A 21,324-nucleotide genomic window follows, 5' to 3' on the forward strand; every position below is an offset into this window, starting at 1 on the left:
CTGAATAAGCTCACACCTTCTGGTGCACAATGTCAACGCAGCACCGGAAAAAAAAGAAAGACAAATATATGTGACACTTTGAAGAAATAATTTTATGACCTGAATAGTACCAATCAGAAAGCATCGTCGCACTAATGCAATCTTATTTGAAAATGAACAGCGTCAGATCGGGTGTGAATTTATACTGGCGCTGTTAGTTAGAGTAAGATCAGAAGTGGGTCGAGGGACAGCGTGAACGTGACTGAGAGAATAACACTGAAAAAAAGCTAACTTTTAGAAATACCATAAATTTACAGCTGATAAAGATGTGGTATAACAAACAAGCTCCAGAAGATGCAGAGGACAGAATATTACAGAGAGGTTGGTTCCATGCTATATAAAATCGTCACAATTATTCCCAGTCAAGTACACGTCTTTATCTGAAAACAGCGTCAGATCGGGGGTTTGGACAGGGAGGTGTTGTGGGAGCGTGAACGTGAGTGAGAGATTAAAACTGAAAAAAAAACGCTAACTTTGACAAGTACTATAAATTTACAGCGGCTGTTACAGACACAAATCAAATGTATGTTTTTATTCCATCCATCCATCCATTGTCTCCCGCTTATCCGAGGTCGGGTCGCGGGGGCAGCAGCTTGAGCAGAGATGCCCAGACTTCCCTCTCCCCGGCCACTTCTTCTAGCTCTTCCGGGAGAATCCCAAGGCGTTCCCAGGCCAGTCGAGAGACATAGTCCCTCCAGCATGTCCTGGGTCTTTCCCGTGGCCTCCTCCCGGTTGGACGTGCCTGGAACACCTCACCAGGGAGGCGTCCAGGAGGCATCCTGATCAGATGCCCGAGCCACCTCATCTGACTCCTCTCGATGCGGAGGAGCAGCGGCTCTACTCTGAGCCCCTCCCGGATGACTGAGCTTCTCACCCTATCTTTAAGGGAAAGCCCAGACACCCTGCGGAGGAAACTCATTTCAGCCGCTTGTATTCGCGATCTCGTTCTTTCGGTCACTACCCATAGCTCATGACCATAGGTGAGGGTAGGAACATAGATCGACTGGTAAATTGAGAGCTTTGCCTTGCGGCTCAGCTCCTTTTTCACCACGACAGACCGATGCAACGCCCGCATTACTGCGGATGCCGCACCGATCCGCCTGTCGATCTCACGCTCCATTCTTCCCTCACTCGTGAACAAGACCCCGAGATACTTGAACTCCTCCACTTGGGGCAGGATCTCGCTACCAACCCTGAGAGGGCACTCCACCCTTTTCCGGTTGAGGACCATGGTCTCGGATTTGGAGGTGCTGATTCTCATCCCAGCCGCTTCACACTCGGCTGCGAACCGATCCAGAGAGAGCTGAAGATCACGGCCTGATGAAGCAAACAGGACAACATCATCTGCAAAAAGCAGTGACCCAATCCTGAGCCCACCAAACCGGACCCCCTCAACACCCTGGCTGCGCCTAGAAATTCTGTCCATAAAAGTTATGAACAGAATCGGTGACAAAGGGCAGCCCTGGCGGAGTCCAACTCTCACTGGAAACGGGTTCGACTTACTGCCGGCAATGCGGACCAAGCTCTGGCACTGATCGTACAGGGACTGAACAGCCCTTATCAGGGGGGCCGGTACCCCATACTCTCGGAGTACCCCCCACAGGATTCCCCAAGGGACACGGTCGAATGCCTTTTCTAAGTCCACAAAACACATGTAGACTGGTTGGGCAAACTCCCATGCACCCTCCAGGACCCTGCTAAGGGTATAGAGCTGGTCCACTGTTCCGCGACCAGGACGAAAACCACACTGTTCCTCCTGAATCCGAGGCTCGACTATCCGACGGACCCTCCTCTCCAGGACCCCTGAATAGACTTTTCCAGGGAGGCTGAGGAGTGTGATCCCTCTGTAGTTGGAACACACCCTCCGATCCCCCTTCTTAAAGAGGGGGACCACCACCCTGGTCTGCCAATCCAGAGGCACTGTCCCTGATGTCCATGCGATGTTGCAGAGGCGTGTCAGCCAAGACAGTCCTACAACATCCAGAGCCTTGAGGAACTCCGGGCGTATCTCATCCACCCCCGGGGCCCTGCCACCAAGGAGTTTTTTGACCACCTCGGTGACCTCAGTCCCAGAGATGGGGGAGCCCACCTCTGAGTCCCCAGGCTCTGCTTCCTCATTGGAAGGCATGTTAATGGGATTGAGGAGGTCTTCGAAGTATTCCCCCCACCGACCCACAACGTCCCGAGTCGAGGTCAGCAGTGCACCATCCCCACCATATACAGTGTTGACACTGCACTGCTTCCCCTTCCTGAGACGCCGGATGGTGGACCAGAATCTCCTCGAAGCCGTCCGAAAGTCATTCTCCATGGCCTCCCCAAACTCCTCCCACGCCCGAGTTTTTGCCTCAGCAACCACCAAAGCCGCATTCCGCTTGGCCTGCCGGTACCTATCAGCTGCCTCCGGGGTCCCACAGGACAAAAGGGTCCCGTAGGACTCCTTCTTCAGCTTGACGGCATCCTTCACCGCCGGTGTCCACCAGCGGGTTCGGGGATTGCCGCCACGACAGGCACCGACCACCTTACGGCCACAGCTCCGGTCAGCTGCCTCAACAATAGAGGCACGGAACATGGCCCATTCGGACTCAATGTCCCCCACCTCCCTCGGGATGTGGTCGAAGTTCTGCCGGAGGTGGGAGTTGAAGCTACTTCTGACAGGGGGCTCTGCCAGACGTTCCCAGCAGACCCTCACAACACGTTTGGGTCTACCACGCCTGACCGGCATCCTCCCCCACCATCGAAGCCAACTCACCACCAGGTGGTGATCAGTTGACAGCTCCGCCCCTCTCTTCACCTGAGTGTCCAAGACATGTGGCCGCAAGTCCGACGACACGACCACAAAGTCGATCATCGAACTGAGGCCTAGGGTGTCCTGGTGCCAAGTGCACATATGAACACCCCTATGCTTGAACATGGTGTTCATTATGGACAATCCGTGACGAGCACAGAAGTCCAATAACAAAACACCGCTCGGGTTCAGATCAGGGGGGCCATTCCTCCCAATCACGCCCTTCCAGGTCTCACTGTCATTGCCCACGTGAGCATTGAAGTCTCCCAGCAGAACGAGGGAGTCCCCAGAAGGTATGCCCTCTAGCACCCCCTCCAGGGACTCCAAAAAGGGTGGGTACTCCGAACTGCTGTTCGGTGCATACGCACAAACAACAGTTAGGACCCGTCCCCCCACCTGAAGGCGAAGGGAGGCTACCCTCTCGTCCACCGGGGTAAACCCCAATGTACAGGCTCCAAGTTGGGGGGCATTAAGTATACCCACACCTGCTCGGCGCCTCTCACCGGGGGCAACTCCAGAGTGGTAGAGAGTCCAGCCCCTCTCAAGGAGATTGGTTCCAGAGTCCAAGCTGTGCGTCGAGGTGAGCCCGACTATATCTAGCCGGAACCTCTCAACTTCGCGCACTAGCTCAGGCTCCTTCCCCTTCAGAGAGGTGACATTCCACGTCCCAAGAGCCAGTTTCTGTAGCCGAGGATCAGACCGCCAAGGTTCCCGCCTTCGGCCACCACCCAACTCACACTGCACCCGACCTCCTTGGCCCCTCCCATAGGTGGTGAGCCCATGGGAAGGGGGACCCACGTTGCCTCTTCGGGCTGTGCCCGGCCGAGCCCCATGGGTGCAGGCCCGGCCACCAGGCGCTCGCCATCGAGCCCCACCTCCAGGCCTGGCTCCAGAGTGGGGCCCCGGTGACCCGCGTCCGGGCAAGGGAAAACGCCGTCCAAAATGTTTTTTCTTCATAGGAGGTTTGTTTAACTGCTCTTTGTCTCATCCCTCACCTAGGACCAGTTTGCCCTGTGTGGCCCTACCAGGGGCATAAAGCCCCGGACAACAGAGCTCCTAGGATCATTGGGACACGCAAACCCCTCCACCACGATAAGGCGACGGTTAAAGGAGGGGTATGTTTTTACTGTATAATATTAACAATAAGTGCAGCTCTCTACTCAAAACAGTAAACTTGAAAAGATGCCGGCATCGAACCCAGAAGAAGCTCTTGATTGGGAGTCAGCAGTTCTCAGTATTGCACCACGCAAGCTGTCGTATCAACTGCCTACCGTAACCTGTTTTCTTTTTTCTTTGGTCATATTCTTGAATAAAAGTGCACTTGTTTTGTTATACTTGTACCTTTTGTGAAAGTGTTTATTTGATATTTGGACTTCAGAATTCACACCACTGACTAGAACCGCATGAAGGTATGCAAATTAATATAATGTTGCATTAGTGCAACAACATTTTCCAAAATGTACAATACAGGTCATAAAATGAATTATTCCAAATATCATATATACCTAAGTCTCTCTTTTTTTGCCAGTTTGGCTTTGACATCATGGATCAGAAGGTGCAGACTAATTCAGCGTGAGCAGGAACACTAAAAAATGAAACTGAATAAAAAAAAATTCACATCCACAGTCATTCTCAGTCACGCACACCACTCACATCCACGTCCACAGTTTTCCCAGTTCCAATCTCATTCGTGCACAAGATCTGACACGGTTTTCAAATAAAGAGGGGGTATAACAAAACAAGTGTTTCTTATACCACGTCTTTATCTGAAAACAGCGTCATATCGGGGGAGGTGGAGGTGGGGGGATGTGTGTGTGGGAGCTTGAATGTGAGTGAAGGAATAACACTGAAAAAAAAAAAACTGCTAACTTTGACAAGTACTATAAATTTACAGACGCAAATCAAATGTATGTTTTTATTGTATGATATTAACAATAAGAGCAGCTCACTACTCAAAATGGTAAATTTGGGAAGCAGCTGATATCGAAACCGCGATCTCTTGATTGGAAGGCAGCAGTTCTTAGCATTGCACCACGCAAGTTGTTGTGTCAACCGCCTATCGTAACCTGCTTTCTTTTTTCTTCGGTTAAATTATTGAATAAAAGTGCACTTGTTTTGTTATACTTGTACCTTTTGTGAGTGTTTATTTCATATTTGTATTTCATGCTTCACACATTATACATTTCATATCTACATTTTGTCAATTATTACTAAAACATGAAAAACGTTTCTGTGTTAACAACGTTTTTATATAGATTGCTGTTGACACGGAACACACATGAAAAGTATGTATTCCAAATAACGATGTACTTTTTTACCCTGTAAAGCTTCAGCACTTCATTCGAAGATAAACACTGAGCACTGAGAAACTTCTTTGCGAACTGAACTGCGGCGGTGGGCAGAGGGATGGGATACCAGGCTGCTTGCTGCTTATCAACACATTTACAGGACAAAAGACGCTGACGGAGAGGTGAGAAAGGATTTAAGGTGGGCCGGATTTAGTTTTTGCGTAGGCTCTGGTAATTCTAGTGTTAATTTGTTAAGAATTTGTTATTTACCCATCTGATCATGTCTTACCTTTAGTAAGTCACAGAACTAAAGGTTCACTTATTTTTACACCAGCACTGTGTGTATTATCACAGAGACTTTGTTTCAAAATAGTTAAATTGGTGAATAATTGTGTTATATTTCAAGTAGGAAATGGACTTTTGATTAAACTGGAGTATGCAATAGGTTCATAAAGTTGTAGTGATTATGGTTTTGGAATACTTTCTCATTAAAATGCCATATGTTACACAGACCAGTTTCATGTAAAGTAAAATGCATATGAGTGAAACTTTTTTTTTTTTTTCTTTTTTTTTCTATAGAGTGTATCTTTTTTTAATGATTACCAATTCCTCTCATACAGTAATGGCAAAATTGCAAGCTGATCCATCATTCTGGAACTTACCTTAAGTGCTGGGATCTCGATATTATCATTTAGAGACACTGACCCTTGAAGCACTGTCCCTGTCATTACTGTGCCTTGTCCCCGGATCAGGAAGCAATGGTCCACAGACATCAAAAAGGATCCTGTGGACTTTCTCTGTGGAAGATATGCCTGAGTTTTAAGAAGCTGAAGAGACAAGACAAACAAAGAAGACAAGTATGTGATTTTTAACAGAAACATATCTTTAGTCACAAAGCAAAAAACAAAAACAGGCAAATAATGAACAGTACAGGACTATTAGAAAGAGATAAATAAATTCTATATTTTTTTTTTGTTAAAATTAGTTATTTCACACATTGAGAAATCTATATTGAGTGAATAATTGGAAAAAAATGCCTCCTTTAGCACCAAGCATGCAAGTAGTACCTATCCTCGGCACAAGGAAATCACCTCCCATTTTACTCTTCTTCGCTATACCTGGTGCACCTTACACAACTATTGAACAAACAATTCCCCTTTTTAAAAAACTGCTTGATTAGCCAGTTGAGTAATATAAAGGTAGTCTAAAAGAAAATTTCAGTGCCAAATCTTGCTCAGGCTAACTCTCTTATAAAAATATGGGAAACTTGGCACAATAGTGTATCAGTGGTATTAACCAGCTTAAACACAAGACAAAGCAAACTCCTCCTAGTAATATGAATCCTGCAACAAAATCAAATTCATCTGGGTAAACTCCACCAGTTCTACCTGTGTCAGATCAGTTTGGGTATGTGGGATAGCAGGAGAAGGAATGTCTCTCAATATCACCTCTGATATACAGATACGGAAATAAACCATTATCACTATTAGGCAACTATCCATATTACTAACCGAGAATGGTAAACCGGATGGCATGGACGCACGTACATGGCGATGGGACCATGAGACGTACTGCGCAGGCGCGTACAGCTCAACTAACGGAAATAGCAAATAAAACAACCGCCATATTGTGAGTGGCACTACTGCGGAGTGAAGTTAGGAATAATGTGCTGCTTGGGATTGTACAAACCGCTGAACGCTTTACACCAAATTCAAACAGAATACAGCTCAACGATATACACACGAGCCCACCTGGATAAGATCAATGAACGCAGGCGCCTACAACAAGCGTCAGAAACTGCGGAAGCAAAGCAGGCACGGGTTAAGACACTACGGGGTCCGCAAAGGTCCACAAAGATAGTACGGAATATATAAAAGCACACCGATCAAAAAAAAAATCAATCGTGTAAATTAAAAGCACATGGTACACACAAATCATGTGCTCTCAGCGCATAGAAAGCGTATAAGGACAATACGGAGAATAGAAACCCAAAGGCATTGGAGAGAAAAAAAGGCAGATAAGAGATTATGAAAGCAGTGGAATTCGAACGGCTCAAACAAACGATGGCGCGATACACATGCAGACAAAGGTACAGAATATGAAAGCAGTAAAATTCGAAAGTATTGTAGCGTCCCACCCAGGTTGAGGGCTTTTTGGTTTTAAGTGACTGTTAGGTCCGATTGAGGGAAGGCGGAGTACAGCACGGAGGACTGATAGCGGGGTATTGATTTCATGCGGTAATAGTGGGGCGTTGGAGAGGGTGCTAGAAAGTTGTGTTTGGGGTTATTAAGCCAGCGATTGTTCAGGTAAAACTTTTGTGACACTTTGTCATGTCAGTCACTACAGTATCAAAGAAAAGATAGAAACGATTGCATTACCGCAAACAAAAGGTGATTAATCATCAGAACCAGGTGTAATTGAAAAAATACCAGGACAAATTGAGGTCTGAAAAAAAGAGTAGACAACAAAGTCTTTTCGCATTCGCATCATTCAATGGACAAAACGTGGATTTACACAATAATGGACCATATGCTATGAGAATCTGTGGTCCCACAACAGTTAAAGGAACGACAAGTTAAATTTCAAAGAGTACACAATTCGGTCGGGTGTATATTGATGATCTCGGAGAAGCGATGCAAATTTTAACAGGCAAAAAGAAAGGTGATGTATATATTCCGCGAGTAACATTACACACCAAAGGAGATCGTGATATGCCATCCGTAGTAAAATGTTTACAGTTTACCGTGAGAATAGCTTTTGCTATGACAATCAATAAGTCACATGGACAAACAGAAAAACTCGGATTATTTATTACAGAAACAGAAACAATATTCACTCAAAGGCAGTTATACGTTGCATTGTCACAATGTGTCTCCAAAAAGAATTGTTTTTAATGAAGCTTTAAAGTAAAAGTGAAAATAATGAAATTGAAACAATTCCAACACACAAATCATGTGCTCTCAGCGCATAGAACGCGTATAAGGACAATACGGAAAATAGAGACCCAAAGGCATTGGAGAGAAAAAAAGGCAGATAAGAGATTATGAAAGCAGTGGAATTCGAAAGGCTCAAATGAACGATGGCGCGATACACATGCAGACAAAGGTACACAATATGAAAGCAGTAAAATTCGAAAGTATTGTAGCGTCCCACCCAGGTTGAGGGCTTTTTGGTTTTAAGTGTGTCCACTATTAATGAACATTCATTAGGATTAATGAATATCATTTGCTGTCATTGTCATTCACTTAACTTCCCTGAAGAAACAACTGGCAATACAACTAATGAGTTTACACGTTGTTGTCAAAGGGGTCAGGTTAGACTACCTCCTTTAGATGAATATCCTGAATATCTACGGATGTTTCTAACTAACAATGTACCCGAAAGTAAAAACATTATGGACTGCATTAGATCCTACAATAGTTCATTTGCTTTTGCACCTACCGGGGTAAATATCAGGCCACCAGCTGGCAATGGCCCATACTGCTTTCGCGTATGTGGACAAATATTACATCGGATTGGAACAGTGCACCCTGAGCCAAATCACGAACGCAAATATGCACAGATCTACGTGTTAGATCCAGATGACGCACTCTATCAACGATTTTACTACAAATGTTGTGTATAAAGAAGTATTCCAACAGATCCTTCTAATGTGCCATGCTATGGATTCTTTACTTCCTTTGTTCATCATCTACACCTTTACAATTCAAAATATCTCATACATTCATCAATGTATTTCGGGTTACCCAACCCCGGGGGTAGGCGAGCGAAGCGAGCAGGGGGCGGAGCCCCCTTGTTAGGCACTATTAAACAACATTACTTACTTGCTGTTTATCTTCTGAAAGGGGAAGAAGACTGTAGCCAGGCAGAAGCATCACAGGACAGGACTCAACAAAGCAAGTGATAAGGCAAAAAAGCATGAGCCGGCAGTGACAATGTATACTGTCATACCGCATCTAGGGACTGCTGTTCTTTGTGCTCCTGGTAAAGAAGAGGAAATGGCTGTCTGCATCTCCAGGATACAGCTTAGTGTTACGCACATGCATTATGGCTGCCACGTGTTCCCTGCACTCTTTTTAACGTGTCCTCTTAGCACGTCAACAGAAATTAACACAACACATGCAAAAGTTGGAGAACCAGCAAAAATTTGGGTGGCATGTGTGTTCAAGTTTTGGTATGTGACGACAGCATTGTTGTTTTACTTTCAACATCTCCATAGTGACATACACACCTGTCACAACAGTTGCCATCAAATCACCAGCTCTTTGAAAGTCGATGTGGAAACATGCAAGACAAAATGGAAGCAAATTCAAGACAGATACATTCGTGCAAAGTGGAAAATGTCCAAGAAAAGTAGTGGGGATTCAGCTGTTAAAAGATAATGCAGTGTGATGACAAGCGGCATTGCAGCTCCAACAGGATCAATGTGGGTGCTTTGATGTTCAATGAATGGTTCGATGTGGTGAAACAAATCACCAAACTTAAATGCTGACATATTAAAGTCTTTGAGGTGCTTTTCTTCAACAATTTCTCATGTAGGAAATACAAGCGTCACATATTCCCCATCGTAAGAACATGATACATTTAAAAGTCTCACGTACCACCTTGTGCGTCACTGTTCGTATTCTTTTTTTGCACCTTTGCAACAGCATCAAAATGTAAATTTTTATCTTCAACATCTTTCTTCCCTCAACTTACAATACAGCAAAACCAGACGTTTTCTCATTGTGATGATGTCCCGCACTGCCACCTGCTGGAATCCTCCAGATTTACATAAAGTACATACACAAGTATAGACAGTACACTGCATGCATTGCAGCGTCGTCGGCCAGCACGTGCATCACGTAGCATTAACTATATCCTGGCCCTAAGCCAGACAGCTATGGAGCTGTCATGGATAAGCTACTCTGTAAAGGTCAAATAACACATAATTGGCAGAAATATCAAGAGATGCTGGAGCAACTTCTCGACTGATTTCTCTACTGCATAAGGAGGTCCTACCCTGCCCCCGGAGATAAGTTTTAAAGTTTCTTCCAAGCCAAGGGCTAATTAAAAGTGGAGTCAGGAACTAAGATGAGGCAAATCCTCAAGTGGTTAAAAGAAAATAGACAAGGGGCAGGGACGGAGGAAGTGAGACTGAGAGAGACTAAAGGTAGAAAAGGGGCTTTGTAGTAGTGAGCTAGGCAATGGCTGAACCCATGTAGTTTGACCTGCAGAGTGAACCGAGTTTTACTATAGTGTTCCTTTATTATTTTGTGTTTATTCTTTTATTCTTCTACCCCTTTTGGTTAATTTATAAAAAAATACTTTTTATATATTACCCTCCTTGGCACCTTTCTGGTTGGGGAGGAACACCATTACAGTGTCCACATGTGTTACATGTAGTTAGTACTGTTTTTTCTAAAGCAGTAATCCAGGTAGATGTTTAGTGCCACACAAACATGCCAAGGATATAAACTGTGTATTAGCAAGGTGTATTTGTTCAAGGCTCACTTTACAAGTAAAAAAATCTTTTAAAATAAACATTCTGTTTGCTCTGAAAGTACTTGTCACTATATAAGATGCCAAAATTGCAGACAGATTCACTGGATAAGAGGCTGTGTAGTAATAATCCACATATACTGTATATAGCTTTTACATGTTAAAAGATCATTCTCATTCAACCTAGGTTAATCATTTTCCAAGCAAGGTACACACTTCACACTATACAGAATTACAATTTACGGTGAACAATCCTATATTGCAACCTGCAATGTGGTACTAGTATGAAGGGGACTTTTAACAGAAATCATTTTTCATTTTCTTTATCTTAAGAGTTCTGAGAGTTAGAGAAGAAGTAAAGCCAGAAGTGTATCTATCATGGACAAAGGTCACGTCACTCTTACCTCAATCAATTCAGAAATTCCCTGGGCTACGTCAGTCTCTGCAGGCTCAGAACCTCCAGGCTTTGCTGCGACAGAAATAACAGGACAGCCAGAAAACCTGCCAAAGTGAAGAATGGTAATTTAACGGTGACACAGTTCCTTGTAGAAATTACATAACAAAATTGTAAAATGATGTCTGTGTACAATATACAAAGAAACAGCCTCAACAATTAATTGAAGAGACCCAAATGTCCAAAAAATGTGATAAAATAAGTAGACTTTCAGAAATTCAAGCTACAGAAATTGGAATACCAAAAAATAGGATCTGTAACTGTACACCATCTATGTCACCAACACTCTATCTTATACAATAGTAAAACTCTTCCTAAAACTGAGCGTCCAGTTTTCAGGCACAGACTAATTTAAGTACAGGTAAAATTCCGTTACAACGAATATCTTTACAATGAAATTTTCATTACAACAAAGTATTTTTATGGTCCGGACAGTTTCCCCATATGACACAAGTCTATTGATATCTCGTTACTACGAAGTACATTCAGCCGATACTTTCATTACAACGAAGTGCCCAAAAAACCTTGAAATGCTTGAATGAATCATCCATAGAGCAGTTAGTTCTGTGGTCGCAGCTCAGTTGTGCACAACGATCCCCAAACACAAAAATTTTCTTTCTTTGAACTTTCCTCGTACTGTTGTTTTTTGCTGTTTTTTTGTTTTCGGTGGTTTTCAGTGATACCTTTTACTTATTGCTTGTCAACATTTGAAAAACATCCACTGGAATTTAACTCATTGTCACCCTCCTATAAAAATGGCAGACACGAAAAAATGATAACAGTTCATATTAGGAAAAAAAAAACCTGTACATTTTTGCGGCTCTTGATTGCGGCAAAAAGAAAAAAGACATTGCCAGTGAATTCGGAATTTTGCAATTGACAGTGTCAACTTTCTTGAAAGACCGAGCAAAAAAAAGAAGAGAAGTCTCAGGTTACAAATGTATGCGAACTGCTACATTTGAAGATGTCAAAAAAGCCATTTTTTGTGGTTCAGTGATGTTCGTTCAAGAAACATTCCTATTAATGTGGCACTCATTCAAGAAAATGTGAGGTTTCTAAACTCTCTTGAGACCTCCCCCAACTAGACGACACTCCGAAGAGCGTCCCTAAGTGCGATCACCGTGTCTGTGGAAGACTGTTTATCTGTTGCCGAAGCAACAGCAGGCTCACAGCTCTGATGCAGCTCATCGCTGAAGCAAACAGATAAGATCTTGATGGCTGATCCAAGGAACATTGTAAATGCAGGGAACAGGATTACTTGGCCACTAACCTGGCCACGACCCTGCCTGACTGCTGTGTCTGTGTATTGGAGAGTAGCAGATCCCGCTACAATAAATAACCCTGCTGTTCCTATTTCAAGCTGAATAAAGCTGGTTTTATTAAAGTACTGAGACTCAGCCTCATGTTTTGGGGTGTAAGACAGGTACTTATAGCACCACCCCAATCTTTTAGGATTTGTGCTTCATTGAAGCGCTGTAAGCCTGCTGTTGCCCTGCCCCGGCAACGGACAAACAATCTTACACAGACGTGGCAATAGCGCTTCGGGACGCACTTCAGCGTGTCATTCCCGTTGGATGGGGGGATCCCAAAAGAGTTCAGAAACCTCACAATATGAAGAAGAAAAGGATGATTCGGCTTCTGATTGATAACTGTGCTGCCCACAACATGCTTCCACATTTAGATAATGTTCGCGTTGAGTTCCTCCAACCCAATTGCACAGCAGTGCATCAGCCATTGGATTTGGGCATCATTCGCACCCTGAAAGTGCATCATTGCAAGGAAATGCTGAGAAAAATTTTCGTCAGCATAACTTGTAGACAGGAGGAGATTAAAATTAATGCGAAAGAAGCTATTGAAATGATAGCAAGTGCCTGGACGCAAGTTAAAGAAAGCACTATAGTGACAAATACAGAATCTCATTACAACGAAATTTTCATTGCAATGAAATATTTTTTAGGTCCCTGGCAGTTCATTGTAATGGAATTTTACCTGTATTACTGACAAACAGGTATGTTATAGTTGCCTTTCTCCCTAATCTACCAACAAAGCAAAATCTGCTCTAGCCTATTTTTCATGAATGCCTGCTCTAAAAACAGTCCTTCCATTGTCTAAACCATCTTTTCTTCAAAACACGATGCAAAGGAGGAGAAGCCTCTCAAGCAAAAGGCAGGACAAAGCTAAATATAGTCAGACTAGGTACAGGACCATTTAGGCTTGCCAATCAGCCTAATAACTAGTCTTTAAAAAACATGTCTGTAGGAAACACATTTGAACAAGAGAAGAGCATGCAGGCTTCAAATAGAGGGCACCCTGCCCAATAATCACACCAGACTCCAATCCTTATGAAGTAAGAATGCTATGCACCTTGCTGCTAAGATGCCCCACTAATAATATTTCATCTGTGTGTTTTTTGTATTTAATTACCCAAAAGTAAAGATAACAAAGAACTTACTTTGTACTGTGGTGCTTAATGATTATCCACAAATGACATACATGCCACAGTATCATAAAATCAAAGCAATGATCAGTTTCTAGACTAAATCTTGTTGCACTTTACAACAGTCACCAAGGAAGTTAGGTTGAAAAGATAAGTTTTTCACTTTGCAGCAACACTTGTCTTGAACATCCTTCCAAAATCAGAGCTGCTCTCACCTTCGGAGGAGCTTCAGGGATTTTATTAACTTGGATGCATCACTCCTTTAAAAGATATGCACATTTGGAGAGGGTGGTGAATTTTTCGCATTTATACTGCATTTAATTTTCTCCGGTTATCTCATCTAGAGGCCAAAAATCAAAAGGACTACAGTAAAAAATCTAGCCATTTCACAAAAGAGAAAGATGTCTATGTCTATGATAGCTAATGACTATACAGAGATGTTATTATTCTTAAATAACTGACCCTTGTTACAGTCTTGGTCACTCAACAATGAAAGCACAATATTTTCAAAATCTCATTCTCATACTTTTTTACCTCCTAGTGTTCAAAAAATGTTTCTCACAAAATCATCTAACTGCTGATAAGAGTATTAGCTCTGGTTAGCAGGTCTTTAAGTAGATACCTGGCTCTCATTGGGCATTGCTTTCAGTGGTCAGAGGATATCAGGTTGCTCAACAGACAGAGACATGCCACTAGCTAAGCTTCTGTATTGTGCTGACCCCATCTACAGCCTGCGGTTGCACCGTCAGCAGTTGGCCTCTCTCCCTGTTTGACTGCACTTCCAGAGGGGGGAGAGTGAAAAAAAAGCAAAACTGTAGCTTGTATAATTTCATGCCCACACATAAAAGTACTTCACATCTGACTCCAGGGAAGCATCCCTACAAGGGAAGATGACATTTACTGTGCATTTGTGTGTTCAGAGCGCCATGCAGACTGCGCGACACCAAGCCGGGTCCCATGACTGCAGACCTTTGAGTCACAGTCTCAATCAGTACAGCACTCAAAGGCTAATCCATTCTGCACACTCAGAAAGTGCATTTATCTCTAGCTGCAGCCTCAGGCCACTCGTGGCTTGAGAGGAGGGCGAGCTGGCATTTCAGAGCTCCTGTGATCAACCACAAGACTCTCATAGTGTGTTTTGACACCCTAAATGCAGGAGACAGCAGTAGATAGAACTAGTAAGGGCAACTCTATGTACCCAGTCTCCTTCTTCTCCCTATTTGGTTTAGCAATTCTGTTTACACTCAGGGAGCATGGCATTTCCAAATAGATATACATCCCAATACTCTGTTTTCCTCTGCAAGAGCTGAAGAGGAAGCCAGGGTTTTCCAATTGAGCCAATTTCCATTTTTAAAGTAAGTTCCCAGAAGGGCGACATGAGGGCACAATTTACTGTGATTTCACATGACATTAAGATACCAGTGCATGAAAGATCCCCATCAAAATTGGATTCACTATGGGTCACACTGCTGAAAAAATGCCTTTAATAAAGCAGGTAATCAATGATAATCTACATCCAACAAAAAAGTATGTCACCTTTATAACTGGGACATTATTTTGTGTTTTAGTGGAAGATAACGATCTTGCTAAAAATAAAGAAGACAGCATTAACAGCGGACTCATTCTGGTAGTCTTCAAACAGCTATACTCTGAAACTCATCATGACTAAAACAGAGTACGGGATACCACCAATTTCCACTGTATTAACTGATTGATAGAAAGAAAAATAATGAACTATATATGCAGAGAGAAAGAAAAAGAAAAGCAGAAAAAGCATCAGGAGTCAAAGGCCATTTTAGGAAAGGAAAGATGCTGATGAAACAATCAAGAAAATTAAGCAAATGTACGCATGGAGCAACAATCAGCTGTTTTCAGAGATTTGGTTAGCTGGTTTAGAAGATGGGGCACTTTTGTACAATTTCCTAGTCACTTCATCAAAGAGTTTATCACAATTTTCCTTATTACAAGTATTGAAAAAATGAATGTGCTACGGTAAGTTCTTGTTGGATATGGAGGTTCTGAGGCTAACTGTGTAATTCTTAAACATGAAATGTAACCAATGGAGATTTATCATTTGCACTGAAGTCTCAAGGTAAAATTGTTGGCTGCATCAAAGCATGATATCTAGCACATCATTCTGACACTTTAACAATACAGTGTCAGAAAAATAGCCATTACAAATCAACAAGCTAATTAAAAAAGTGGGCTTAGTTATGGGACACACTTTGGACCCCCTGGAGGTAGTAGCAAAGGAGATTATTAAAACAAAACTGAGTGCCATTATGAACAATGCTGCATGTCCTCTCTCTGACAAAATAAGACAAGAGTGCTTCCAGCCTATGAATCATTCATCAAAAGAGGGTCAACAAATGCTACTGGGGCTCCTTTATACCAATGGCAATACACCTGCATAATGCGTCACTGTGACTGTCAAGTCAGACATTTTCTTTAATTTTAATTTTGTTCCTTTTTAGTCATTCAGATATGTGTTCGGACCATAGTGTGTGTATACATACAATTATTTATTTATTTAGATAGTTATTAAAAAGAAAAAGCCACATTTTCCCCTTGGGGAAAAAATTAAAGTTCTGTTTAGTGTGTGTATACATACAATTATTTATTTATTTAGATAGTTATTAAAAAGAAAAAGCCAAATTTTCCCCTTGGGGAAAAATTAAAGTTCTGTTTATCTATCTAATGTAGTGGTGAGATTTTTTTTAGTATAACCGAAATACTGAGTACACCATTAGTCAATGTAGCATAAAGGGTGCCATCTTTCATAGATTTCTATACTAAGTTAGGTTACTTTTATTTTTTATCCTCAATGGACATGAACATCATCTTACTTACCCGCTTTCATTTCAAGGAACAGGAGAAGTGAGCTTCTGCAATTGACATTTGCACAAGACACTATACAGCCAATGAGACTAGCGCAGAATGAGCCAGAAACGGAAGTCAGGCTGTTAGCATTTAATGAGACCTACCCCTGCATTCTGGTACAGTACAGGATCGTTCTTACCTTCTAAGTGAGGAATATATAAACAATACTATAATATTGAATAAAAAATATCATTATTAGTGAAAATAAATAAATGCAAATTTAATGTCATACCTTTCTTATATGGTAATTATATGGTAATTTTTAGTCATCCAACCCCACTCATATTTAACTCTGCCCCATCCTGTATTCTGTCACAAGGTGCACTTGCTTCAGCATGCATGACTGCAGGTGTTTTACCATTTTGCTGTCAAGGGCAGCAGTAGAACAAGTAAAATAAAAAATATACAAGCTGAAGTAATAAGAGTTTGCAAATTCACAAACGCTTTTAATGAGAGATTTTGACACTTTAAAAATGTGGACAGCAGGGTATATTCAAAATATCTCAATGAAAATTGAACTGTCCCAAGAAATTTCTTTGAAGAATAAGTGAGATAAATCAGTCACCTGAGAGTCGAATTGTTTCCTGCAGACAGGCAGACAGACACACACATAGCTAACGCCATAGGTGTTTAAATGCAAACATACCAAAAGAAAAAAAAAAAGACATCCAGGAGAACTCTAGAAAAACTTTTGAATAGGGAGCAGGAGATATAGGAGGCATTCAGAAGTGTATAAGACAAAGAAGAAATAATAAAATATGTGTTACATGGAACACAGAAAAGACTTTGGAACAGACATCTAGGTGAAACTCTCAAGAAATGAAGTCACAAGAAATTATGGACACTTCAAATAAAGAACCCTTCCAAAACAGGCATGAGCTCATCAAAGATTAAAAAAGTGCAAAATACTTGTTAATTGCTCAAAAAAGGAATGTCAGAAAATTTTAGCAAATTTTTACATCTGTTAATTCATCTTCTCTTCAAATTTTGCCCAATTCAGATCATCTCTGGTCAGAACACCAGTCCAGGCATACACACTCCCCTCACTACCACGGACAACTTTGAGTAGCTAATGGTGACACACAGATTTTATGTAGACGACTCTTACAAACGACTCTTACAAACACAATGAAAAGATTCATATGCACATTTAGGTGTTATTAGCTTTATATTTTGTGCCTTGTAATGATACGCCCGATGCATTTGAAGAGATTATGCATACTTTCTCTCCACAACTAGAGACACTGAAATCAAGATATGTCCAGTTTAATTGTCGTCTGCAACAGGTAATACAAGTATATGAAAAGATCTTTTTTTTAAACTTTTTGTGAGGTACTTTATATAATGGTGGCACAATACATTGTGCAGTACAGTTATCTATGCATTTACATTGTTTTGTGTTTTCTCACCAAATATGTATAGTGCTTCTGCTCATACCAGTAAACCCCCGATTCTCTAAAGAATGGCAATTACTTTCTGTTCCCTCCGATCTTTGTAGGGATGAAAAATCATGGAGGGTGGGAGCGTCCTGGGAAAGTTTTAATTTAATTAAATAAATATATTTGTACCAAAGCTGTTTCTTTTTGGAGCCGTGACTCCTTTGGTTCTGGAGTTTCAGAAGCACGTTGTAAGCGCCTTCATTCATTGTTTTTATCCATGCGGTCTCGTTTTTATTTTTCTATGGGTGTGTTGTTAGCTAGAAGTCGTTTGCTGTTAGGAATCATAATTGAACTTACTTTTAACACTGAATTACCTTAATGTGATTCAAATAAGCCACACTGACAGCTGCCACACTGAGTGCTGGCACAGTGGATTAGAGCGCACTGACTGCTGGCACTGTGTAGTGGAGTACTGCTGGCACTGTTGAGGCACACTGACTGTTGGCACTGTGTAGTGGAGTAGCTGCTAGTACTGTGTAGTGGAGTAGCTGCTGGCACTTTGGAGTGGAGAACACCGACTACTGACACTGTGGAGTGGAGCACTGGTGGCACAGTGGAGTGGAGTACTGCTGGCACAGTGGAGTAGCTGACTGCTGGCACTGTCAGTAGTCACCACTACCTCAAGTTTAAATACATAAACATATATAGATAGACGCCGCATTCACTGTGTTTCCCAGTCGACACGATACGTCAGAGCATCAGCCTTATTGCGAGTGGCAAAAGTGCCATTTAAACTAATACAGGTAGATGTGGAAACCGGGTTTTCTGATGAAAAAACAATAACGTTTAAAACAGTATCATTTACATACAACAGATTTTGGCGAATCGTTTAAATGCAATTATTTATATCCATTTATACACTAATAATGGCAATTATTAAATAATAATAATTATAATTATTATTATTAAATAATTCCTCCCATATAAGTAACATTTGCGGACTGCCTTCTTCTATATTCGAAACATTTCTAGACTTTGTCCTGTTCTTACGCAACACAGTACTGAAGTATTGGTTAATGGCCGAGTCACCTCAACTATAGATTACTGTAATGCTATTCTATCTGGCATCCCACAAAAACTTATCCATCGCTTACAACTTCTTCAAAATTCTGCTGCCAGGATAATAACCTGCTATTCTAAATCCACTGAACATATTACACAGATTCTCTCTCAACTTCACTGGCTCCCTGTTAACTACAGAATACAATACTAAATACTGCTCTTAACATTTAACGCACTCCACAATCTCACTGATCTCCTACAGACTTACAGTCCCTCTCGCTCACACAGATCCTGTAATTTGAGAGTATTCAGTCTGGCAATATGGTGCAGCCTTAGTTTGTGTTAGACAGACACAACTAAAGACACAAGCATAAAATGATGGTTGTCAATTTCAAACTGTGTCTCCTCAATGTGCTCCTTGAGAAAAAACATCATCAAGTTTGAGAAATGTTAACAGCTAACAACAATCTACATAGGTAGTGACTAAATACGTTTAGCCAAAACGTTGTTTGAAGGCTCACTTGAGCACATAAATGTATAGCTTTGCTAGCTTAGCCTGGCTTAGCTAAAGTAAAGATTATAAAACGGGATTTTCTAATAGCCAAATATAACCAAAACAATTGTTCAGCCTTACCTATGAAATGTAATCCCCCGGGATCTGGTTTGGAGCATACAGCGGTTTGTACAATCCCAAGCAGCTCATTATTCATTGCTTCACTCCACAGCAGTGCCACTCACAATATGACGGCGACGTTCACTTACGATTCTGCTGGTCATGAGGCGTCTAGTTATTCTATGTCTATGTTTAAATATGTCACCATGGCAACTTGTTGGCATGCACACTTTACCTCAAGTTTAGTTTACAGGCTGTGTTGTGTTGTGTTGTTTAGCGCCACCTAGTGACTCTGGGAAACTGCTGGGTTTGACTCTGGGGCGCTGAGGCGCTGTGCGCATGCGCTTTCGACACGGGTTGCGTCTGGCATCCGTGCATATACACAACCTTCGTAAACATTACTAAATGAAGGTTGTATATGCGGTGGTGTGCGCGTTCGCGTTCGGGTGGCGGTTGTATTGTGCCCTGAAGTTTAGTTTACAGGTTGTGTCGTGTTGTTTGGGCGCCACCTACTGAGTCTGGGAAGCCGCTGGGTTTGACTCTGGGGCGCTGAGGCGCAGTGCGCGTGCGCTTCGGTGTGTCTGGCCTCCGGCATCCGTGCATATATACAACCTTCGTTCAGTAATATAGATTATACGCTTTGTTTTGCCAGGTTTTCTTTTTTAATTATTTTTTTTATAGAATATTATAAAATATTAAAATATATAAAATATTTCCAGTAGGAAAAAAAAAATCATCACAATCCACAAGAAAATTATATCACTTGTATTTATATGACTACCTGTAATAGAAAAATTATTACCTTACCTCAAATGTTTATTACTACCAAGAGGATTTACCTTAAATATTTAAACATAATTGACTGAACTTGTTACTGTGAGTTTTTTCTGTACACATTTTTGATTTAATGCTTTTCTCTGTGCCACAGAAAATGAACCCAACCATAACATCTTTGGGATGTAGGAGAAGTGGAGTACTTGAGCCAGCTCATATGGACACAAGAAGATGGTTTGAAATATAGATGGTAAGTAATGCCAGAATTCTAACCCAGTCTCTTACAGCTGTAAGGAACCAGAACTAACTAAAATGCCACTAACTAACTAACTAACTATTCATCCATCCATCCAAGGCTCAAAATAACATATTATTCTCAAACCCACTTAATTAAATTCATTCACGGTCATGGGGTGCATAGGTTATTTTGAAAGTGAGCAAGAACCAGTGCTTGATGAGCACTAGTCCATTGCTCAGTACCCATACACATACATGAAAAGAATGTGCAGATTCCACACAGATACTAACCGTGCATAGCATCTGAAAACAGAACACTGAATCAGTGAGGCGGCAATGCTAACCCACTGCACTTTCTGCTGGGAATGACTAACTGCTGTTGAGATTCAAGAATAAAATGGGAGTCAATAAACAAAATCATTTCACATATTCTACTGAAATCAAATCCAGGTCCATCCAACGATAAAACAAAGTAAATAGTGATGCTCCAATTGACCAAATTAACCCTCCTTTATGTTTAGTATCATAGCATTTTATGTAATCACATGTGTCACTTTGCTGCTGACATTCCTATAAACAGAGAACCGACAGATTTGGTGAGAGTCAAGGCAGGAATATGGGCTTTTTTACTTTAAAGAAAGTGGAGTAATAAACTGGGAAAAGGGAATCCGAGGAGTCATCATGTGCTTAAAGAGAGGAATAACAGAGTGTAAGAAAAGCAAGGTACATCTTCAGCTTAAATTAAGAGTTAGAGTTTAGACCTTTTCATTTTGTCCTATAATTAAAACAACACTCTTTGTCTGAGTGTAGACGGTGAGCAAGGTTGTGTATTACAGAAACTCAAATGTTTAATTAGAAAAAGAACAGTTACAGAAGAATTTGCCCTCTCACCTTA

The 21,324-nt window shown here is 41.7% G+C and overlaps 1 protein-coding gene across 1 annotated transcript in view; it reads right to left on the bottom strand.

The window, feature by feature from the left end:
- The window catches only part of eefsec (eukaryotic elongation factor, selenocysteine-tRNA-specific), an 84,545-nt gene that overhangs the window by 41,967 nt on the left and 21,254 nt on the right, over positions 1-21,324 (bottom strand). Inside the window, exons 3-4 of the mRNA XM_028824246.2 lie at positions 10,998-11,094; positions 5,775-5,939 (exon numbers count right to left, since the gene is read on the bottom strand). Coding sequence (XP_028680079.1) covers positions 5,775-5,939; positions 10,998-11,094 — 262 coding nt within the window. The remainder of the gene's footprint in view (positions 1-5,774; positions 5,940-10,997; positions 11,095-21,324) is intronic.

This window comes from Erpetoichthys calabaricus, chromosome 18, assembly GCF_900747795.2.
Source record: "Erpetoichthys calabaricus chromosome 18, fErpCal1.3, whole genome shotgun sequence".
NCBI classification, from domain to species: Eukaryota; Metazoa; Chordata; class Cladistia; order Polypteriformes; family Polypteridae; genus Erpetoichthys; species Erpetoichthys calabaricus.